The sequence below is a fragment of the Nomascus leucogenys genome, chromosome 19, assembly GCF_006542625.1.
Source record: "Nomascus leucogenys isolate Asia chromosome 19, Asia_NLE_v1, whole genome shotgun sequence".
Lineage (NCBI taxonomy): Eukaryota > Metazoa > Chordata > Mammalia > Primates > Hylobatidae > Nomascus > Nomascus leucogenys.
Window position 1 is genome coordinate 37,570,763 of NC_044399.1, and position 16,582 is coordinate 37,587,344.

General features: G+C 53.0%; 3 protein-coding genes across 5 annotated transcripts in view; 2 read left to right on the forward strand and 1 right to left on the reverse strand.

Annotated features, from left to right (window-relative positions):
* The window catches only part of SEZ6 (seizure related 6 homolog), a 51,349-nt gene extending 44,793 nt beyond the window's left edge, over positions 1 to 6,556 (forward strand). The window contains exons 6-17 of one of the 2 annotated variants that reach the window (XM_030799318.1): positions 497 to 665; positions 799 to 965; positions 1,578 to 1,772; positions 1,998 to 2,136; positions 2,249 to 2,445; positions 3,328 to 3,522; positions 3,931 to 4,122; positions 4,223 to 4,420; positions 4,708 to 4,746; positions 4,999 to 5,116; positions 5,205 to 5,307; positions 5,480 to 6,556. In XM_030799318.1, coding sequence (XP_030655178.1) covers positions 497 to 665; positions 799 to 965; positions 1,578 to 1,772; positions 1,998 to 2,136; positions 2,249 to 2,445; positions 3,328 to 3,522; positions 3,931 to 4,122; positions 4,223 to 4,420; positions 4,708 to 4,746; positions 4,999 to 5,116; positions 5,205 to 5,307; positions 5,480 to 5,512 — 1,745 coding nt within the window. In that variant the 3' untranslated portion in view covers positions 5,513 to 6,556. The remainder of the gene's footprint in view (positions 1 to 496; positions 666 to 798; positions 966 to 1,577; positions 1,773 to 1,997; positions 2,137 to 2,248; positions 2,446 to 3,327; positions 3,523 to 3,930; positions 4,123 to 4,222; positions 4,421 to 4,707; positions 4,747 to 4,998; positions 5,117 to 5,204; positions 5,308 to 5,479) is intronic. The other variant, XM_030799319.1, reaches the window with a different exon arrangement.
* PIPOX (pipecolic acid and sarcosine oxidase) overlaps positions 1 to 9,278 on the reverse strand; it is a 106,965-nt gene extending 97,687 nt beyond the window's left edge. Inside the window, exons 1-2 of the mRNA XM_030799321.1 lie at positions 9,010 to 9,278; positions 8,058 to 8,102 (exon numbers count right to left, since the gene is read on the reverse strand). Of these exons, the coding sequence (XP_030655181.1) occupies positions 8,058 to 8,102; positions 9,010 to 9,035 (71 nt within the window). The 5' untranslated portion in view covers positions 9,036 to 9,278. The remainder of the gene's footprint in view (positions 1 to 8,057; positions 8,103 to 9,009) is intronic.
* A 566-nt stretch (positions 9,279 to 9,844) lies between these two features.
* Positions 9,845 to 16,582, forward strand: part of PHF12 (PHD finger protein 12) — a 46,007-nt gene continuing 39,269 nt past the window's right edge. The window contains exons 1-2 of one of the 2 annotated variants that reach the window (XM_030799316.1): positions 9,845 to 9,997; positions 11,224 to 11,405. In XM_030799316.1, coding sequence (XP_030655176.1) covers positions 9,860 to 9,997; positions 11,224 to 11,405 — 320 coding nt within the window. In that variant the 5' untranslated portion in view covers positions 9,845 to 9,859. Of the gene's footprint in view, positions 10,576 to 11,223; positions 11,406 to 16,582 lie in introns of both variants that reach the window. The other variant, XM_003277063.2, reaches the window with a different exon arrangement.

Below are 16,582 nucleotides of genomic sequence, written 5' to 3' on the forward strand. Positions count from 1 at the left end.
GTGCCTGGCCTGAAAAGACCCGGTTCCTGCTCCGGGGGGTCCTAGTTAAGGGACATACCCAAACAACTGATTTTAGGAAAGTGGCATGAGGTAGAAGTAGCAGATGTATCCAAGAAGGTTGAAGCCCACAGTAAGGGCTTTAATAAAGCCCACCTAGGGAGAGTCGGCCTTCTAGAGAAGTCAGCAGAGAGGGAAAGTGACTTACCTGGGCACACAACCAGGCAGCGATACATCTACCCACAGTCAAGAGAGTTGCCCTGGTCAGTCCCAGGGGTGTGAAAGGTTAGGCGGCAGGATTCTGGAGCTCAGGCAGCCTGGAGACGCAGGTTCACAGGGCTAAAAGGTTGACCTTCAGGACCATGAGGGCCAAGATGGCAGAGAGGCAAGGTCCCCGCTGCTCCAAGCAGAGGATACAGAGCTGAGATAGGGAGGAAGGCATGTTAGGCTGCCTGGGTTCAGGCAGGGGCCTAGCCTACGTCCTGTCCTGGTCTTACAGCTGCCTGCGGCGGAGTGATCCGCAACGCCACCACCGGCCGCATCGTCTCTCCAGGTTTCCCGGGCAACTACAGCAACAACCTCACCTGTCACTGGCTGCTTGAGGCTCCTGAGGGCCAGCGGCTACACCTGCACTTTGAGAAGGTTTCCCTGGCAGAGGATGATGACAGGTGAGGGGCTGTCCTAGTGGAATGGGAGTGCCTGGCGTGGTAATACTCTGCTGGAGGGGCGCTACCCAAGCCTGGGGCCACACCCCATCTGGGTCAGCCACCAGCCTACATAGCTGCCACTCTCCTGGTTCAGGCTCATCATTCGCAATGGGGACAACGTGGAGGCCCCACCAGTGTATGATTCCTATGAGGTGGAATACCTGCCCATTGAGGGCCTGCTCAGCTCTGGCAAACACTTCTTTGTCGAGCTCAGTACTGACAGCAGCGGAGCAGCTGCAGGCATGGCCCTGCGCTATGAGGGTGAGCTTGCTGGGGCCTCACTGGGGGTGGGGGGTCCAGGGGGATGGGCCCGGGCCTAGGATCTTTCTCCCACACCCTACCCCTCTCTGCCTCCATGCTGTCACTCCTTCCAAGTCAGCCCCTGCTCACTCAGTACTTAGGCCCCCTTTCCCTGCCCCTCTCTTTGGGTCCAGGATCCCTACCCCAGCTTTGCAGGAAACCTCTGCCTGGACCTAGGCCCTATGGTCCAAGGGAATAAATTCTCCAGATTTTGAAAAGCAAAAAAGCCCTCAACCCTTAAGAAAGAATTGCTGTAAGAGACATTCTAGAACCATTTATGCATGCATGCATGCATTGATTAATTCATTCAAAAAACATGTATGGAGTACCTTCTGTGTACTAAGCACAAAACCAGGCACTGGGAACAGCATGGTGATCAAGACGGCCTCCTGAGCATAATAGGGATGGATGCTCTTGGCTGTCTCTCCTCCATCACCTTCCTGCTCCAACCCCAGGATATATGTCATTCGTACCCAGGAAAAGAAAGGCTCTGGGGAGGGAAGTAGGGGGATGCTTGCCCACTGTGTTTAATACCAGTCAAGGCTGAGCTGGGCTGGGCCCTGTGGTTTACAGCCTTCCAGCAGGGCCATTGCTATGAGCCCTTTGTCAAATACGGTAACTTCAGCAGCAGCGCACCCACCTACCCCGTGGGTACCACTGTGGAGTTCAGCTGCGACCCTGGCTACACCCTGGAGCAGGGCTCCATCATCATCGAGTGTGTTGACCCCCACGACCCCCAGTGGAATGAGACAGAGCCAGCCTGCCGAGGTCAGTAGACACCAGTGGATGGGCCTGCCGGGCAAAAAGCAGGGTCATACCAGGGGAATAGCAGCAGAGCCTGGGGCCACAGGGGCCCTGTGATATACGTGGTTCAGGCTTCCTCCAAGGAGGAGGTGGGGGGTCCCAGCAATTGGTGGGCACTCCTACAGGCAAATGGTAAGCAACACCGTGGTAAGCTGGAAAAGACCCTTCTGGGCCTCCCCTGCCTTCTAGCCGTGTGCAGCGGGGAGATCACAGACTCGGCTGGCGTGGTGCTCTCTCCCAACTGGCCAGAGCCCTACAGTCGTGGGCAGGATTGCATCTGGGGTGTGCATGTGGAAGAGGACAAGCGCGTCATGCTGGACGTCCGAGTGTGAGTGCCTACCGGGTCAGGCCGACCCAACTCCTGAGGTCTGGGGATATCCCGTGTCCAGCCCATCCTCGGGCCCCCAGGCCGGCTCTGCCCTGATGCTCCTCCTTCACAGGCTGCGCATAGGCCCTGGTGATGTGCTTACCTTCTATGATGGGGATGACCTGACAGCCCGGGTCCTAGGCCAGTACTCAGGGCCCCGTAGCCACTTCAAGCTCTTTACCTCCATGGCTGATGTCACCATTCAGTTCCAGTCGGACCCCGGGACCTCAGTGCTGGGCTACCAGCAGGGCTTCGTCATCCACTTCTTTGGTGAGCTTGTCCCTACCCCACTCAGAGTGCAGACAGCAAGCCATGGCAAGTCAAAGAGGCCAGGGCAGTGAGGTGCCTGAATGCTGTCTCAGACAAGAGGAAGCTGGAAAAGCACCAGGGATCACCTGGAGGAAGCTAGTCCTGTTCTCCATCTGCCCTGAGGGGGAGCCAGAATTCTATAGTGGCAAGGGGGGTTTCGGTAGGCGGCAGAACAACTTTCTTTTTCTTCCTTTTTTTTTTCTGAGACCGTTTCCCTCTATCACCCAGACCATGGTGCGATCTCTGCTCCTTGCAACCTCCACCCCTGGGCTCAAGCAATTCTCGTGCCTCATCCTCCTGAGTAGCTGGGATTACAGGCACACGCCACCACGCCTGGCTAATTTTTGTATTTTTAGTGGAGACAGGGTTTTGCCATGTTGGCCTGGCTGGTCTCGAACTCCTGGCCTCAAGTGATCTGCCCACCTCAGCCTCCCAAAGTGCTGGGATTACAGGTGTGAGCCACTGCACCTGGCCAGAACAACTTTCAAACAAAAATGGGGGAACTAAGGAAAGGTGCTGGCTTCTATCTTTCTGACAATCTTTCATAGAAGTGACAATTTCCCTCACCCTACCTGGCCCCATCTCTCAGGCCTAAGGAACTGGTCAAGGTGCTTTTGGAAGTTAAGGCCAAAGCTTAAATGCTAACCCTGGAATCTAAGAGACAGAGCAATGTCAGAGGCAGTCAAGGAGGGGCCCTTGAGCAGGGAGGAATGGATCCCTGAGCCCGCCCAGGACAGTCTAGGTCCAGGACAAACTAGCAGGAGCCAGAGTGCCCTCAAGGTGAGGGGGACAGTCACTTTGGTGCTGGCCGAGGGCCTGCATGTTGTGCCTCTGTGCCCCCAGAGGTGCCCCGCAATGACACATGTCCGGAGCTGCCTGAGATCCCCAACGGCTGGAAGAGCCCATCACAGCCTGAGCTAGTGCACGGCACCGTGGTCACTTACCAGTGCTACCCTGGCTACCAGGTGGTGGGATCCAGTGTCCTCATGTGCCAGTGGGACCTAACTTGGAGTGAGGACCTGCCCTCATGCCAGAGGGGTGAGTATACCTGTTCCCCATGCTCCCCCTCCCAACACAACCTCCAAACCTCTCTCCTGGATTCTGAACCAGACTGTAGGTGTTATTAGCTAGTATCCTCAAAGTTCCTTCACCTCTTATAGCCTCAGTTTCCTCATCTGTGAAATGGGGATGATACCTTTTCATGGGGTTATCAGCCACGTACTCTAAGTATTTCATTCCTGGTAGATGGTCAATCAGTGTTTATCGAACCTAATAGATGGGAAGGGGTCAAATGGGGGGACACACCCACATAATGGTAGGGACAGATACATAGGGGGTAGACCCATATGACATGAAGAAGTTAGCTGGCCTAGAACAAAGCCAGGGTGGATTGGCCTCTGCTTAGTTCTCCTTGGGCTACTTCTCCCCATCATCCCCTACCCATAGTGACTTCCTGCCACGATCCTGGAGACGTGGAGCACAGCCGACGCCTCATATCCAGCCCCAAGTTTCCCGTGGGGGCCACCGTGCAGTATATCTGTGACCAGGGTTTTGTGCTGACGGGCAGCTCCATCCTCACCTGCCATGATCGCCAGGCTGGCAGCCCCAAGTGGAGTGACCGGGCCCCTAAATGTCTCCGTAAGTGTCAATTGGAGGAAAAACCTCTAGCTGGAGATAAAAGATGCTGCCCTGAAGGCCAAGGGTATGACACCCTCACTGCGCTCTGCCTGCTTTGCAGTGGAACAGCTCAAGCCATGCCATGGTCTCAGTGCCCCTGAGAATGGTGCCCAAAGTCCTCAGAAGCGGCTACACCCAGCAGGGGCCACCATCCACTTCTCGTGTGCCCCTGGCTATGTGCTGAAGGGCCAGGCCAGCATCAAGTGTGTGCCTGGGCACCCCTCGCATTGGAGTGACCCCCCACCCATCTGTAGGGCTGGTGAGTGCCCTGTCACCCCTTAAAACCCTCCCTGGCCCATAGAGCTGCTCTGGCAAAGATGTCCAATGTTGAGAACCAGAACCACCTGCCCATGCCACCTTCATGTTACCCTTGGTCTCCCCAGTCTCTGCCAGATCCTTCTGACCTGGCATCACCAAGACAAATGCTGGAGTGGCCTCTCCTTGGACAAATCCTTCCCATGATCATGCCACTACCTCCTCTCTCTGCCTTAGTGGTTTGGCCCACTGGGCTCACCCACTGCCCTTGGCTATCCCCTTTTGTTCCAGCCTCTCTGGATGGGTTCTACAACAGTCGCAGCCTGGATGGTGAGTCTCTACCCTTGAGGGCCAGAGAAGTGGTCTCCCTGGTCCTGGTTCTCACGGCTCCCAGGTCATGGGCTTCCCAAGGAGGGAGGGTGGAGAAAGAGAGAGGTTTGGGCCTAGCAGGATAAAAAGCTCCTTCCCTGCACCCAGCCAGCTAGAGGGAGCTGGTAGCCAGATGCCCTTGGGCAGAGGTGAGAGAATATGGGCTCCAGGTGACAGAGACCTCTGCTCCAATCCCACCCTCTGTGTCTTCAGTTGCCAAGGCACCTGCTGCCTCCGGCACCCTGGATGCTGCCCACATTGCAGCTGCCATCTTCTTGCCACTGGTGGCGATGGTGTTGTTGGTAGGAGGTGTATACTTCTACTTCTCCAGGTGAGTCTGGCTTCTCTTTCTGCTCTGCATACCTGCATACCTCACTCCTACCCAGTGCTCCCGACTTGCAGGCTTCTCTGCCCCACAGGCTCCAGGGAAAAAGCTCCCTCCAGCTGCCCCGCACACGCCCCCGCCCCTACAACCGCATTACCATAGAGTCAGCATTTGACAATCCAACTTACGAGACTGGAGTAAGTAACCATGCCAGCCTTGCCACGCTATCCAAGACCCAGTTCTTTGCTTCTTTGGGCAGATAACCCTGAGGGTCCTGCCAAGCCCTCTCACTTTTTCCCTTTTCCCCTTTTCCTAGGGAAGGTGAATTATGGCCTGGCAAACCTAATACAAGTTTCCAACTCCCAGCAGTCTCTTTCCTTTGCAGGAGACGAGAGAATATGAAGTCTCCATCTAGGTGGGGGCAGCCTAGGGAAGTCAACTCAGACCAGCACCACAGTCCAGTAGCAAGGCTCCTTGCCTCCTGCTGTCCCTCCACCTCCTGTACATACCACCTAGGAGGAGACGCCACCAATCCCTCAAGAAGTTGTGCCCTTCCCCGCCTGGGATGCCCACCATGGCCTATTTTCCTGGTGTCATTGCCCACTTGCGCCCTTCACTGGGCCCATGTCAGGGGGCATCTACCTGTGGGCAGAACACAGCTGGAGCACAAGCATCAACAGCCAGCATCCTGAGCCTCCTCATGCCCTGGACCAGCCTGGAACACACGAGCAGAGCAGGAGTACCTTTCTCCATATGACCACCATCCCGCCCTGGCATGGCAACCTGCAGCAGGATCAACTTGACCATGGTGGGAACTGCACCAGGGTACTCCTCACAGGGCCATTACCAATGGCCAAAACTCCTCTCAATGGTGACCTCTGGGTAGTCCTGACATGCCAACATCAGCCTCTTGGGAGGTCTCTAGTTCTCTAAAGTTCTGGACAGTTCTGCCTCCTGCCCTGTCCCAGTGGAGGCAGTAATTCTAGGAGATCCTAAGGGGTTCAGGGGGACCCTACCCCACCTCAGGTTGGGCTTCCCTGGGCACTCATATTCCACACCAAAGCAGGACACGCCATTTTCCACTGACCACCCTATACCCTGAGGAGAGGGAGACTTTCCTCTAATGTTTATTTGGCTGTTACAAACATCTTCACCCTAATAGTCCCTCCTCCAATTCCAGCCACTTGTCAGGCTCTCCTCTTGGCCACTGTGTTATGGGATAAGGGGAGGGGGTGAGCATATTCTGGAGAGGAGCAGAGGTCCAAGGACCCAGGAATTTGGCATGAAACAGGTGGTAGGAGAGCCCCAGGGAGACGCCCAGGAGCTGGCTGAAAGCCACTTTGTACATGTAATGTATTATATGGGGTCTGGGCTCCAGCCAGAGAACAATCTTTTATTTCTGTTGTTTCCTTATTAAAATGGTGTTTTTGGAAAAAAAAAAAAAAATGGCCAGGTGAATGATGCTTTCTTGGAGGGACGGGAGGTGGGAGATAAATAGGATATGGACTTCAGGACCAGAAGGCATGCTAGACCCACCAATCAATCATCTTCAGGTTTTATATTATTACTACCGTTTTTGAGATAGGGTCTCACTCTGTCATCTCTGTCATCCAGGGTGGAGTGCAGTGGCTGGATCACGGTTCACTGCAGCCTCGACCTCCAAGGCTCAAGTGATCCACCTCAGCCTCCTGAATAGTTAAGACTACAGGTGCAGGCCACCACACCTGGCTAATTTAAAAAAAAATTATTGTAGAGATGGGGTCTTAGTATGTTGCCCAGGCTGGTCTCCAACTCCTGGGCTCAAGTGATCCTCCCACGTCAGCCACCCAAAGTGCTCAGATTTTATTTTAAAAGAACCTGCTACATGCAGTTGAACAGGGTCCCCTGTCCCAAAAGGGACAGTGCAACAGATAGCAGGCGAAATCAGAGGCCCCAATGGCTGGTGTTGCAGGGATGTGGGAGCCCAGGAACCCCACTGCACATCCACCCAATGGCTTATTTCCTCCTCTTTGCCAGGTCCAGAACTACAGGCTGGCACACTCCCAAATCCCTTCTCAATGCCACTGATGCCCTTCTCAATGCTAACTAGGCTCAGGAAGTCTGATGCATCTCTCCTTCCCCTTATTTCTAAGTGAGCAAGCCTTGGGAAATGAGAATAGGAAACAGAGACTGATCTCCGGAACATGAAGCCCTAATCTGGCTTGGCCTTAGAAAACCCTTAGATTGTCAGGAGCAGTGGTAATGCAGCTTAGGGGCTTGGATCCTAAGTTAGGCAAAGGCCCTAACCATGGGCTCTGGAGAAAGGTGGCTGGGAGGATCTGCTTAAGTTTGCCCCTTCCCTATGGGCCCCAGCACCTACCAAGATGGAAAGTGCCCAGCGTTGGCTCCCAGTATGCACATTCCATGCTGAGAGGTGTGCCCTGCATTGCTGCTCTCCAAGAGTAACAGCAAGAGGCAGGCAACAGGAAATTATGGGAGCTCAGAAACCAGTAGAGAAAAATCCATGAAAGAAATAATAGCAGCAACCAGCACCTTCTGCTTCTACAGTCTTCCAAAAGGGAGGTCTTGACCACTCATGCTGCCTACCCCTGGCTCTAGCACAAGCCACCTTGAAGGATGGAAAAGCTCTTGTCCATGCAGAGTGCAGTGCCTAGATTAGCCACGAGAGGTCACTTCCAAAGGCGTCTGTATCCCACCTGCTCGCCCCTCAATCCCCCCTGAACTGGCAGGGCGGGAGCTCTCCAAGGTGGCAGCATTCCTTGGCTCCATTGGCCTAACCTCATCCTCCAAGTTCCAAGAGGAAGATGTGTGAAGTTTCCCTGGCTCTTGTCAACAGAGCCAAGTCTTATTTCCCTCATTAGCCCATGGTTCCTATTATCAGCTGTAACTGATGGTGTTGATCAAAGCAAAGCCTTTTTCAGTGGATGGACGCCAATGGCTTACTTACCTGTTCCATAATGCCTTCAGGCTGACACAGCAGCACAGCTGGGCCCTGAGCAGCAGGAAAAAAAGCCAAAGAGAGAGGGCACATGAGGTTCTAAACTCTGAGAGCCTGTGGCATAAAATATAGCCATAGGAGATAAAAATCTTGCCTCTTTCATACAAACAATCTAGCTCAGCCCTCCCCTCTCTGTGAGCCACATCTCTGGTCCACAGCTCCTGAAGTTTATTGTTGGCTCAGGATGGTAGAAAGCAGAGAGCAGCCAATTCACATGACATTCTCCACCCCACTATCCATGACCTTATCATTCTTTCCAGGCACCAAGAGGGTCATCAGAAAAGCAAAAAGTCAGGAAAACAGAAACCTAAGACTCCATACACTGACATCCCCACTCTATCTAACTCATCCTCCTTATTGTCCCCAAAGCAAGCATAGTAATTCCTTAGACACAGTCGACATGGTGTAATGGACAGTGTCTGGCTTGAGAATCAAGAAATACAATTCTTAGGTCTGCCATAAATGCGCTATGTGACCTAGGCATATCACTGCCCCTCCCTGTGCATCGGGAAACGAGGGGATTAAATCAGATGGTCTCTAGACCCTTTCTAGTTTTACGACTCTGAGAATGCTGTGTCCCTTAACATTAAAAGTGGGCCGAGCACAGCTACGAAGCAATAATTCCAACTAAACCCCTAGTATCAAGCACAACGATACAGTTCTCTTCTCCACTGCTTCATCCACCATCAGGCAGCAGTAACCAACCGCCCATCTCTGACGGCGATACCAAGGGGAGGAGCGGGCGCCCTGAAAATGTGCATGAATCCCCGCCCAGAATGCGAGGCGGGCCCTCAGACTACAAATCCCGGCATGCAGCACTGACGCTCTCAAAAGTATCCCTTCCTGGCCGGCAAATGACTCTTCCCCGGGTCTATCCTACCATAGAGTGCATCGCACGCACATGGAACTACAGCTCCCACAATCCATCAGACCTATCGCGATTCTTGCTCCCAGGATGCAATGCGCCCCGGTTCACCCTTTAGACCCTTTGGCATTGCAAACTGGGAGTTGGAGTCGGGGGTACGCAGGTAGCTGGGCGTTGTCAGGATTACGAACTCTCCACTTTAGGCTTCCTCTTGAAGAGCAGATCTCAGGGACAGTGGTGAAGAGAGGGTGGTAACGGGCAGGCAGAACTCTCCAGTGCCACCACCACGGAAGGCAGGGGTGCTCAGGATACAATTAACTGATAAAATTAACTGTTGGGAGCGGGAGAGAATTAGGAACCACAGTCATCCAACACGCCTCCAAAAGCGTCATTTTCTGTCTCAAATGGCTTTTCTCTTTACCAGTATGGTGGCCTGGTCCAGCCACACCTGATGGTAGAACCAAACGGTCCAGTACAACATCCCTAGGAATACTGCTGTCACCGACAGGCGACCAGCTCCATCCAACACCACACCTTGCTCCTTTCTGTTCATGCCTGAGGACTCCAAGGGCATGATAGCCCATATCCCATTACCAAAATGGCGAAAGGAGCAGCTTTCTTGTGATGGCCTGCGGAGGGCAATACGCCTGCGCGGGAGGTGTCTGTGTTATGGAGTGGGAGGGGAGCACCCCCAACACGCCTGCGCAGGACAGAGTCTTCTTAATTTGCACACAAACACCAATGGATGAAAAGTCCCCAGCTTCCTGCGGCTGCGCCTTGACCCCTACAAGCTTTCTCAAGCGCCTGCGCGAGACCTCAGGTCCCGCCTTTTTGTCTTAGTGCGCTGGCGCAGGACAGAAAGGTGGGGCTTCGGTCCTCCAGACGAATGCCAGCGCGGCTGCGCGCTGGGGGGTACTCCCTCACCGCGGCTGCGCGGGAGCCAGGCCGCCGGCTGTCACTGCGGTTGCGCGCGGCGAGCGCCGATCCCGGGGCGCCTGCGCGGGTGGCTTTGCGGGCGCTCGCGGTAAGTTTGCGCCAAGTGCGCGGCAGCCGGGACGCAGACGGCGGCGGCGGCGAGAGGCGGAGCCCGGGGACCACCCCCCATCACCCTCCCCCCAGTCACCTCACGTACCACAACCTCACCTAACCTCTCACCCCCCCCCCTCCGATACCCCCAGCCCAGGGATGGCAGCGCCCGCCAGCCTTCCCGGCCGGACCGGCGGTCGCCAGTGCCGGCTTTAGCCTGTGGGACTAGGCCCCGCCGAGGCCTGACCCCCGGAGCCGGGACCCACTGTGCAGCCAGCAGCCGGGCCGGGACTGAGGGGCCGCTCCCCCCTCGCGGCCCGTCGGGAGGACGCTGTCGTCCCGGGGACTGGGGGCCGGGGGGTGGGGGGGAGCCAGGGCGAGGAAGTCGGGACCCGTGTTGGGAAAAAAGAAGCGGGGCCGGGGTCAGGAGCGCCCCCTCCCCTCACCTCCCCCCTCCCCCCGGGGTTGGGGGGGCCGGAGCAGAGAGCACCCAGCCCGGGAGGTGGATGAATGTGGGAGAAAATGGAGACCAAGACGATCGTGTACGACTTGGACACATCAGGGGGGCTGATGGAGGTAAGAGTGGCCCTCCTCATCTCCTTCCTTCAGCGCCGGGAGGGAACCTCCGCCCTCCGCCCCACAAAGCCGGTCCTAAACTCGAAGCGCCCAGAGGGCCGAGGGAGGGGGATTCTTCCTCACCAAGCCTCTCCCTCCCCTCTTTGCAATTTAGGGGGCTGAGCTCAGCCTCCGAGGACGTTTGCAGCAGTTTCACCTACCCGCCGCCCTCGATTCGCTCTCCCGAGGCGCCAGCCCACTCCATCTCGTTGCACCGGCAGGCCTCCCCACCCCCTTCTTGTTGGCCCCTTTGTGCTTCCCCCAGCACGTCCGGGTACCGGGCTTCGGGCCTCTCCCGAGCCGGTCTTTGGAGTCCCCCACTGTCCATACAAGGAAGTGGCAAGAAGGGAACCGCGCACCCTCTTCCCATCCCCCTACCCTTGATCCTCCCCATTTGGAAGAAGCTGTTCTCGTTGTTGTGCTGCAGGAACGCGGTTAGGGTGGGCTCCCCCTGGTTCCGGGGGCTGAGAGATTCTGGGAGCAGCCTGGATGGGAGGAAGAAGGACAAAAGGGGGGAGAGGGGTGGGTGACGGAGAAGCCGCGCCGGGGGGGCGACGGACCGCCCGGGAGCTCCGAGTGTGCACACACGCCGTTTGTATGTGTGTGCAGCAAATCCAAGCTCTGCTGGCTCCCCCCAAGACGGACGAGGCAGAAAAGCGGAGTCGGAAGCCTGAGAAGGAGCCCCGGAGAAGCGGCAGGGCCACCAACCACGACAGCTGCGATAGCTGCAAGGAAGGTGGAGATCTCCTGTGCTGCGACCACTGCCCGGCTGCCTTCCACCTCCAGTGCTGGTAAGGTCTGGGGACCCTTTTGGAGCTTCTTGGCGGACCCTTCTCTGCGCATTCCTTCACCCGGCCTGCCCCTGCCTGCCGAAATAACGGGCGCTTGCAGCCGCTAGCTGACTTTCTGCAGCTGCCGGGGCGAGCACCTCCCCGCCCCCAGGTGTCCGCCGGGTTCTGGCAGTTTAGGGGGGAGGAGCAGCGGTGGGTCCGGACCCCGAGGTGGCGGTTGGGAGGAATGAAGAGAACCCCATATGGGATTGGAAGTCGTTGGGGAGCCGGGACAGAGCCGGCCGGGGACAGCCGGCAGTGGCGGGGGAGGAAGGGGAGGAGCTCCGGGCCCAGTGCCGCTTGCCTGCCCGCGCGCCCGCTGCCCTCGGGGCTCCTGCCCGGCCGGGCTCTCCTCGGGGTGGGTGCGTGGAGCCCTCGGCCACCTGAGTTGCCCTGGTCCAGACCCCGGCAACTGGGCGCTTGTGGCTGTAGAAGAAATCATGGAGGGTGTCTCTCGAGTCCGCCTCTTCTTTGCCTCTCTGTTTACAATATGGCGACCTGCCTTTAAATTATATTTTTATTCTCAGCGCCATTTTGGCTGCATATATGATTTGCAAACGTCTCTCGGGGAACGGTGGGGACAGCCCCAGAGTCCTTTCTGCAGAAGCTTCTCGGGCGCCCAGGCTGGGATCTCGCCGCTTTGGTCCCCTTTCTCTGCCTCCGCTTGCCCCCTGTTGCCTCTCAGAGCTGCCTTCCTTCCTCCTCCCTGTTCCCTCCTCCCTCCCGGCGCCGCTGCCTCTTAGGAAATCGGGCCGGGTTAGACAATTAAAATTGCCCTTGGGCGCCGATTTCATTTCTCCGCTCCGGATCGGCGAGCCCTTCGTTGCAAAATTCTTTGCTGCCCGAGGGAGGATTGTGTGCGGTGGCACTGGAAAGGCATTTTTAAGGAGCTGAGAGCTGGAAAGCCGTACGCTTTTTTCCCCCTTACTGGACGTGAGGGGAGGGGAGAGACCGAACCGAGAGGGAGGGACCTGGGTTGATCGCCCGCTGCGTGATCCTCCTCAGCGGCTCAGCCCAGAACAATCCGGCAAAGAAGAGTTTAAACTCCATCTTCTGCCGGCAGAAATCACCTCTGCCCTCCACAAAAATCCCACATCTGCGGCAGCAAACCCAGATTTCGTCTTGTTCTACTGGGTCTCGTTCTGTTGTTCTGCAACAGTTGACTGAGGCAGGGGTTTGAGAGAGAAGCCAGACTGGAGAGAGGAAGAGGGGGCTGTTCTGTGTTCCCACCAGTTTTTTGATGTTGCCTTTTTTAGCCTTCTGTTTTTGTTTTATTTTGTTTTAAGTGAAATTTCACCGAAGGTCTCTCAACAGTTCCATTCACGTTCCATCTCTTGGTTTGTGGAGTAGTGTCTACTGTATATTTGTACTAATTGCAGGTTTGGGAACACTTACTAGACAGATGACTGATACTGAGCAAATTATGTCTGTGGTCAGAAGTTATGTAGGAAGCTCCCATTACCATTCCCAAGATACTTTTGCCCAGGAGGGCACCCCATCCCAGCTTGTAAAATTGCTGGGACAAAAATGATTACGCAGAGGAAGTTTTGCTGCTGGCTTTAAAATTTTTATTATGAAGTGACTAAGGGTCTGTGGTTTTTAGCCTTTACTTCCTATAAGGTGTAATCCACCTGGAGAAGATATTTCTGGTCACATTTCCTTTGCTGTTCTTAGGAGAAATTTGTGCCTGAATATACTTTGTGTTGCTTACCAGTTATTCCCAGTTGCTATTTTTTTAGTGTGTTTGGTATGTTTACCAGGACTGAGCTGTAGACGTCTTGATTTAAAACGTGGGCTTACGTCCTACTCCTAGGATGAAATTGGTGTTAACCATGATTGTTGACATGCATGTTGAGTGAGAATTTGATAAGCTCATTTATTTGATAAAGTTGAAATTGTTTATTAGAAACCTCAGGCATGGGAAAAGTGTGCTGTCTGGTTTGCCTGAGATTGGGCTTTTAAACTCTAAAACCTAACCTCTGAATTTTTTAATTAGATGAGTCTAAAGTCTTGTCAAGTGGTAACAATTAACAGTTTCCACTTTAGATGAAAGGAGAGAGAAGGAGGGACTCTTTAGCTGTTGGTGAGATTCAGACTTGCCTAGACTGTGCATTTCATTGAATTTTTTTTTTTTTTTTTGAGGCATTGAATGGGAACTGGTAATCAGAGATTTGTGAATAGTAGTAAATGAAGTAGTGCTTGTTTCACATCTCCACTTCTCCCTTTGAAGATGTCAATACTGAATGTACCATTGACTTACCTGAGTTATTATCTAAATCACAAAGCATTGTAGATATTGGTGCAAAGGCAGGAAGTCTTTTAAGTAGGAATTCCCTAGACGAATTTCATTTAGTGAGGCTTATCCCACTTTTCTGCGTCTGAAGCCACACTCTTTCCACCAAGAGTGAAGTATTTTTTTTTTTTTTTTTTTTTTTTCTGAGACAGGCGTCTTCGCTTTGTCACCCAGGCTGGAGTGCAGTGGTGCAATCTCGGCTCATTGCAACCTCCACCTCCCAGGTTCAACGGATTCTTCTGCCTCAGCCTCCCAAGTAGCTGGGATTACAGGTGCCTGCCACCACACCCAGCTAATTTTTGTATTTTTCGTAGAGATGGGGTTTCACCACGTTGGCCAGGCTGGAGAGTGAAGTATTTTCTTAACTCAATCAGAGTAGTTAGATCAAGTAGTTAATGTCTCAGAACATTTTTATTCTTGAATGTGTTTTCATGAATTTGTCCTGGCCGGGTGCTGTGGCTCACGCCTGTAATTCCAGCACTTTGGGAGGCCAAGGAGGGTGGATCACGAGGTCAGGAGTTTGAGACCAGCCTGGCCAACATAGTGAAACCCCATCCCTACTAAAAATACAAAATTAGCCAGGTGTGGTAGCACGAGCCTGTAGTTCCAGCTACTCGGGAGGCTGAGGCAGGGAATCACTTGAACCCAGGCAGCGGAGGTTGCAGTGAGCTGAGATCACACCACTGCACTCCAGCCTAGGTGACAGAGTAAGACCCCATCTCAGGAAAAAAAAAAATTGTGCTATTACTGCTTATTTTTATCATATGAGAGTAAGGTTATATTTCCTCTTGCTTCCCTTTTAAACTGGCTAAGACTGAATTATTTAGGTAGGCATGATAATGATAATTTTCCTTACATACGGAAAGTACAAGAGTAAGGTTGAAGCCGAGTATGGTGGCTCATGCCTGTAATCCCAGCACTTAAAGGAGCCAAGGTGGGAGGATCGCCTGAGGCCAGGAGTTCAAGACCAGTCTGGGCAACATAGCAAGACTCCATCTCTACAAAATTTAAAGAAAAAATGAAATTTAAATTTTGCAAATGCTGTAGGTCTTAATTGCAGTGCTGCTGTGGTTCTCCATCCAAAGCTCTGTGGGATAAGTCTTTTTTCAGTCTCTAGTATTCCTTGCCAGTCTGCCTCACTGTGAACGGAATCCAGTACAAGTGTTCCAGACGTGGTTCTAGGCAAACTTTACCTCCTGGGCTTGGTAACACAGCTATAAACCACAGGAGATCTTTCTAAGATAAATAGTAAGGAAATGACTAGTCAAATAAGCTGTTTTAATTGTTCTGTCTTTTCTCAGGAGCCAATGCTTTGTATGAGGCACGTCATCTCTTCCCAGTTAGACTGGGAACCTATTTCTGGGTTTTCTGTAATGATTCTCTGGGTGAAGGAATGAATTGTCTTATGCTCAGTACCATGACCTCACCAAAGAATTAAACTTGAAGAACTGATGTCTTTTTGATTAAGTGATAGTGTAATCATTTTATCCAAGTTTAACTGGTTTATCAATTATTCAGAGTGATAGTAGGGGTTACTAAACCCGTCCCTAGAGAATTGGAAAGAGATGTGTGTGTGGTCTTTTTGTTTTTGTTTTTGTTTTTTTTGAGACGGAGTCTTGCTCTGTCACCCAGGCTGGAGTGCAGTAGCGCAATCTCAAGTCACTGCAGCACCTCCCGGGCTCAAGCGATTCTCCTTTCTCAGCCTCCTGAGTAGCTGGGATTACAGGCTCATGCCACCAGGCCTGGCTAATTTTTTTGTATTTTTAGTAGAGACAGGGTTTCACCCTGTTGGTCAGGCTGGTCTCGAACTCCTGACCTCGTGATCCACCCACCTCGGCCTCCCAAAGAGCTGGGATTACAGGTGTGAGCCACCACACCCGGCCATAGAAAGAGATGTTTTTAAGTGTCCTTTGGTGAATCTGACTTCATCGTGATTATCATGCCATGAGTTGAGCTTTCTAAAAGATCTCTGGACTGATCCCAAAAAATCTGTTAAAAATTAGAATAACCAGTACAGCTTTAGTTGCCACTGACCCATCTTTCTGTTTGAGATCGGTAGGACTGTTGTCATTGACAGAGTGAATACCATGGGGCATCAGTAATCAGGATGATAAAACTGACTGGTTTCCTGTGATTGCCTTCTCATGGCATTTTGCTCCAAACAGACTGAGGGACCAAAATGGTCTGATAGAGAAGTGCATCTACCTCAGCAGACCTCAGCATGGTCCCTTCCCGTCAGACAGATTTCTGTAGCATTTGCCTCCGTGTGTTATATTTGGAATTGTTGGCCAGCTTTCCTCTCTCTGGTGTTGGCAGCGAGATCCAAAATGAGGTTTTCGAAGAATGAGAGTAAAAAGGTCTCTGTGCACAGGCAAAACTAAGCTCAGCTTGGAGTTTTGCATATTTTCAGTGAGTCGTAACAAAGGTTTCACACATAGAATAGAAAACTGCCTTGCAGAAAATGTTTGATGTTTGAAGTGGGGTTGTTTGTTTTTGGATACAGGGTCTCCAAGGCTTGATCCTAGCTCCCTGCAGCCTCAAACTCTGGGCTCAAGTGATCCTCCCATCTAAGCCTCCCAAGTAGTGGGACCACAGGAATGTTCCACCATGCTGGGCTAATTTTTTAAATTTTTTTGTAGAAACAGGGTCTCACTATGCTGCCCAGGCAGGTCAAGCAGTCCTCTCGCCTTGGCCTCCCAAAGTGTTGAGATTACAGGAGTGAGCTGCCATGCCCAACCTGTTTGAACTTTTAAGGAGGTGGTTTTTCTGATTTTGTTGTGTTTAGCTCCTCATTAGAATAGTATCAGGCAAGTGATAGATTAACATATATTAATTTTAACATTAT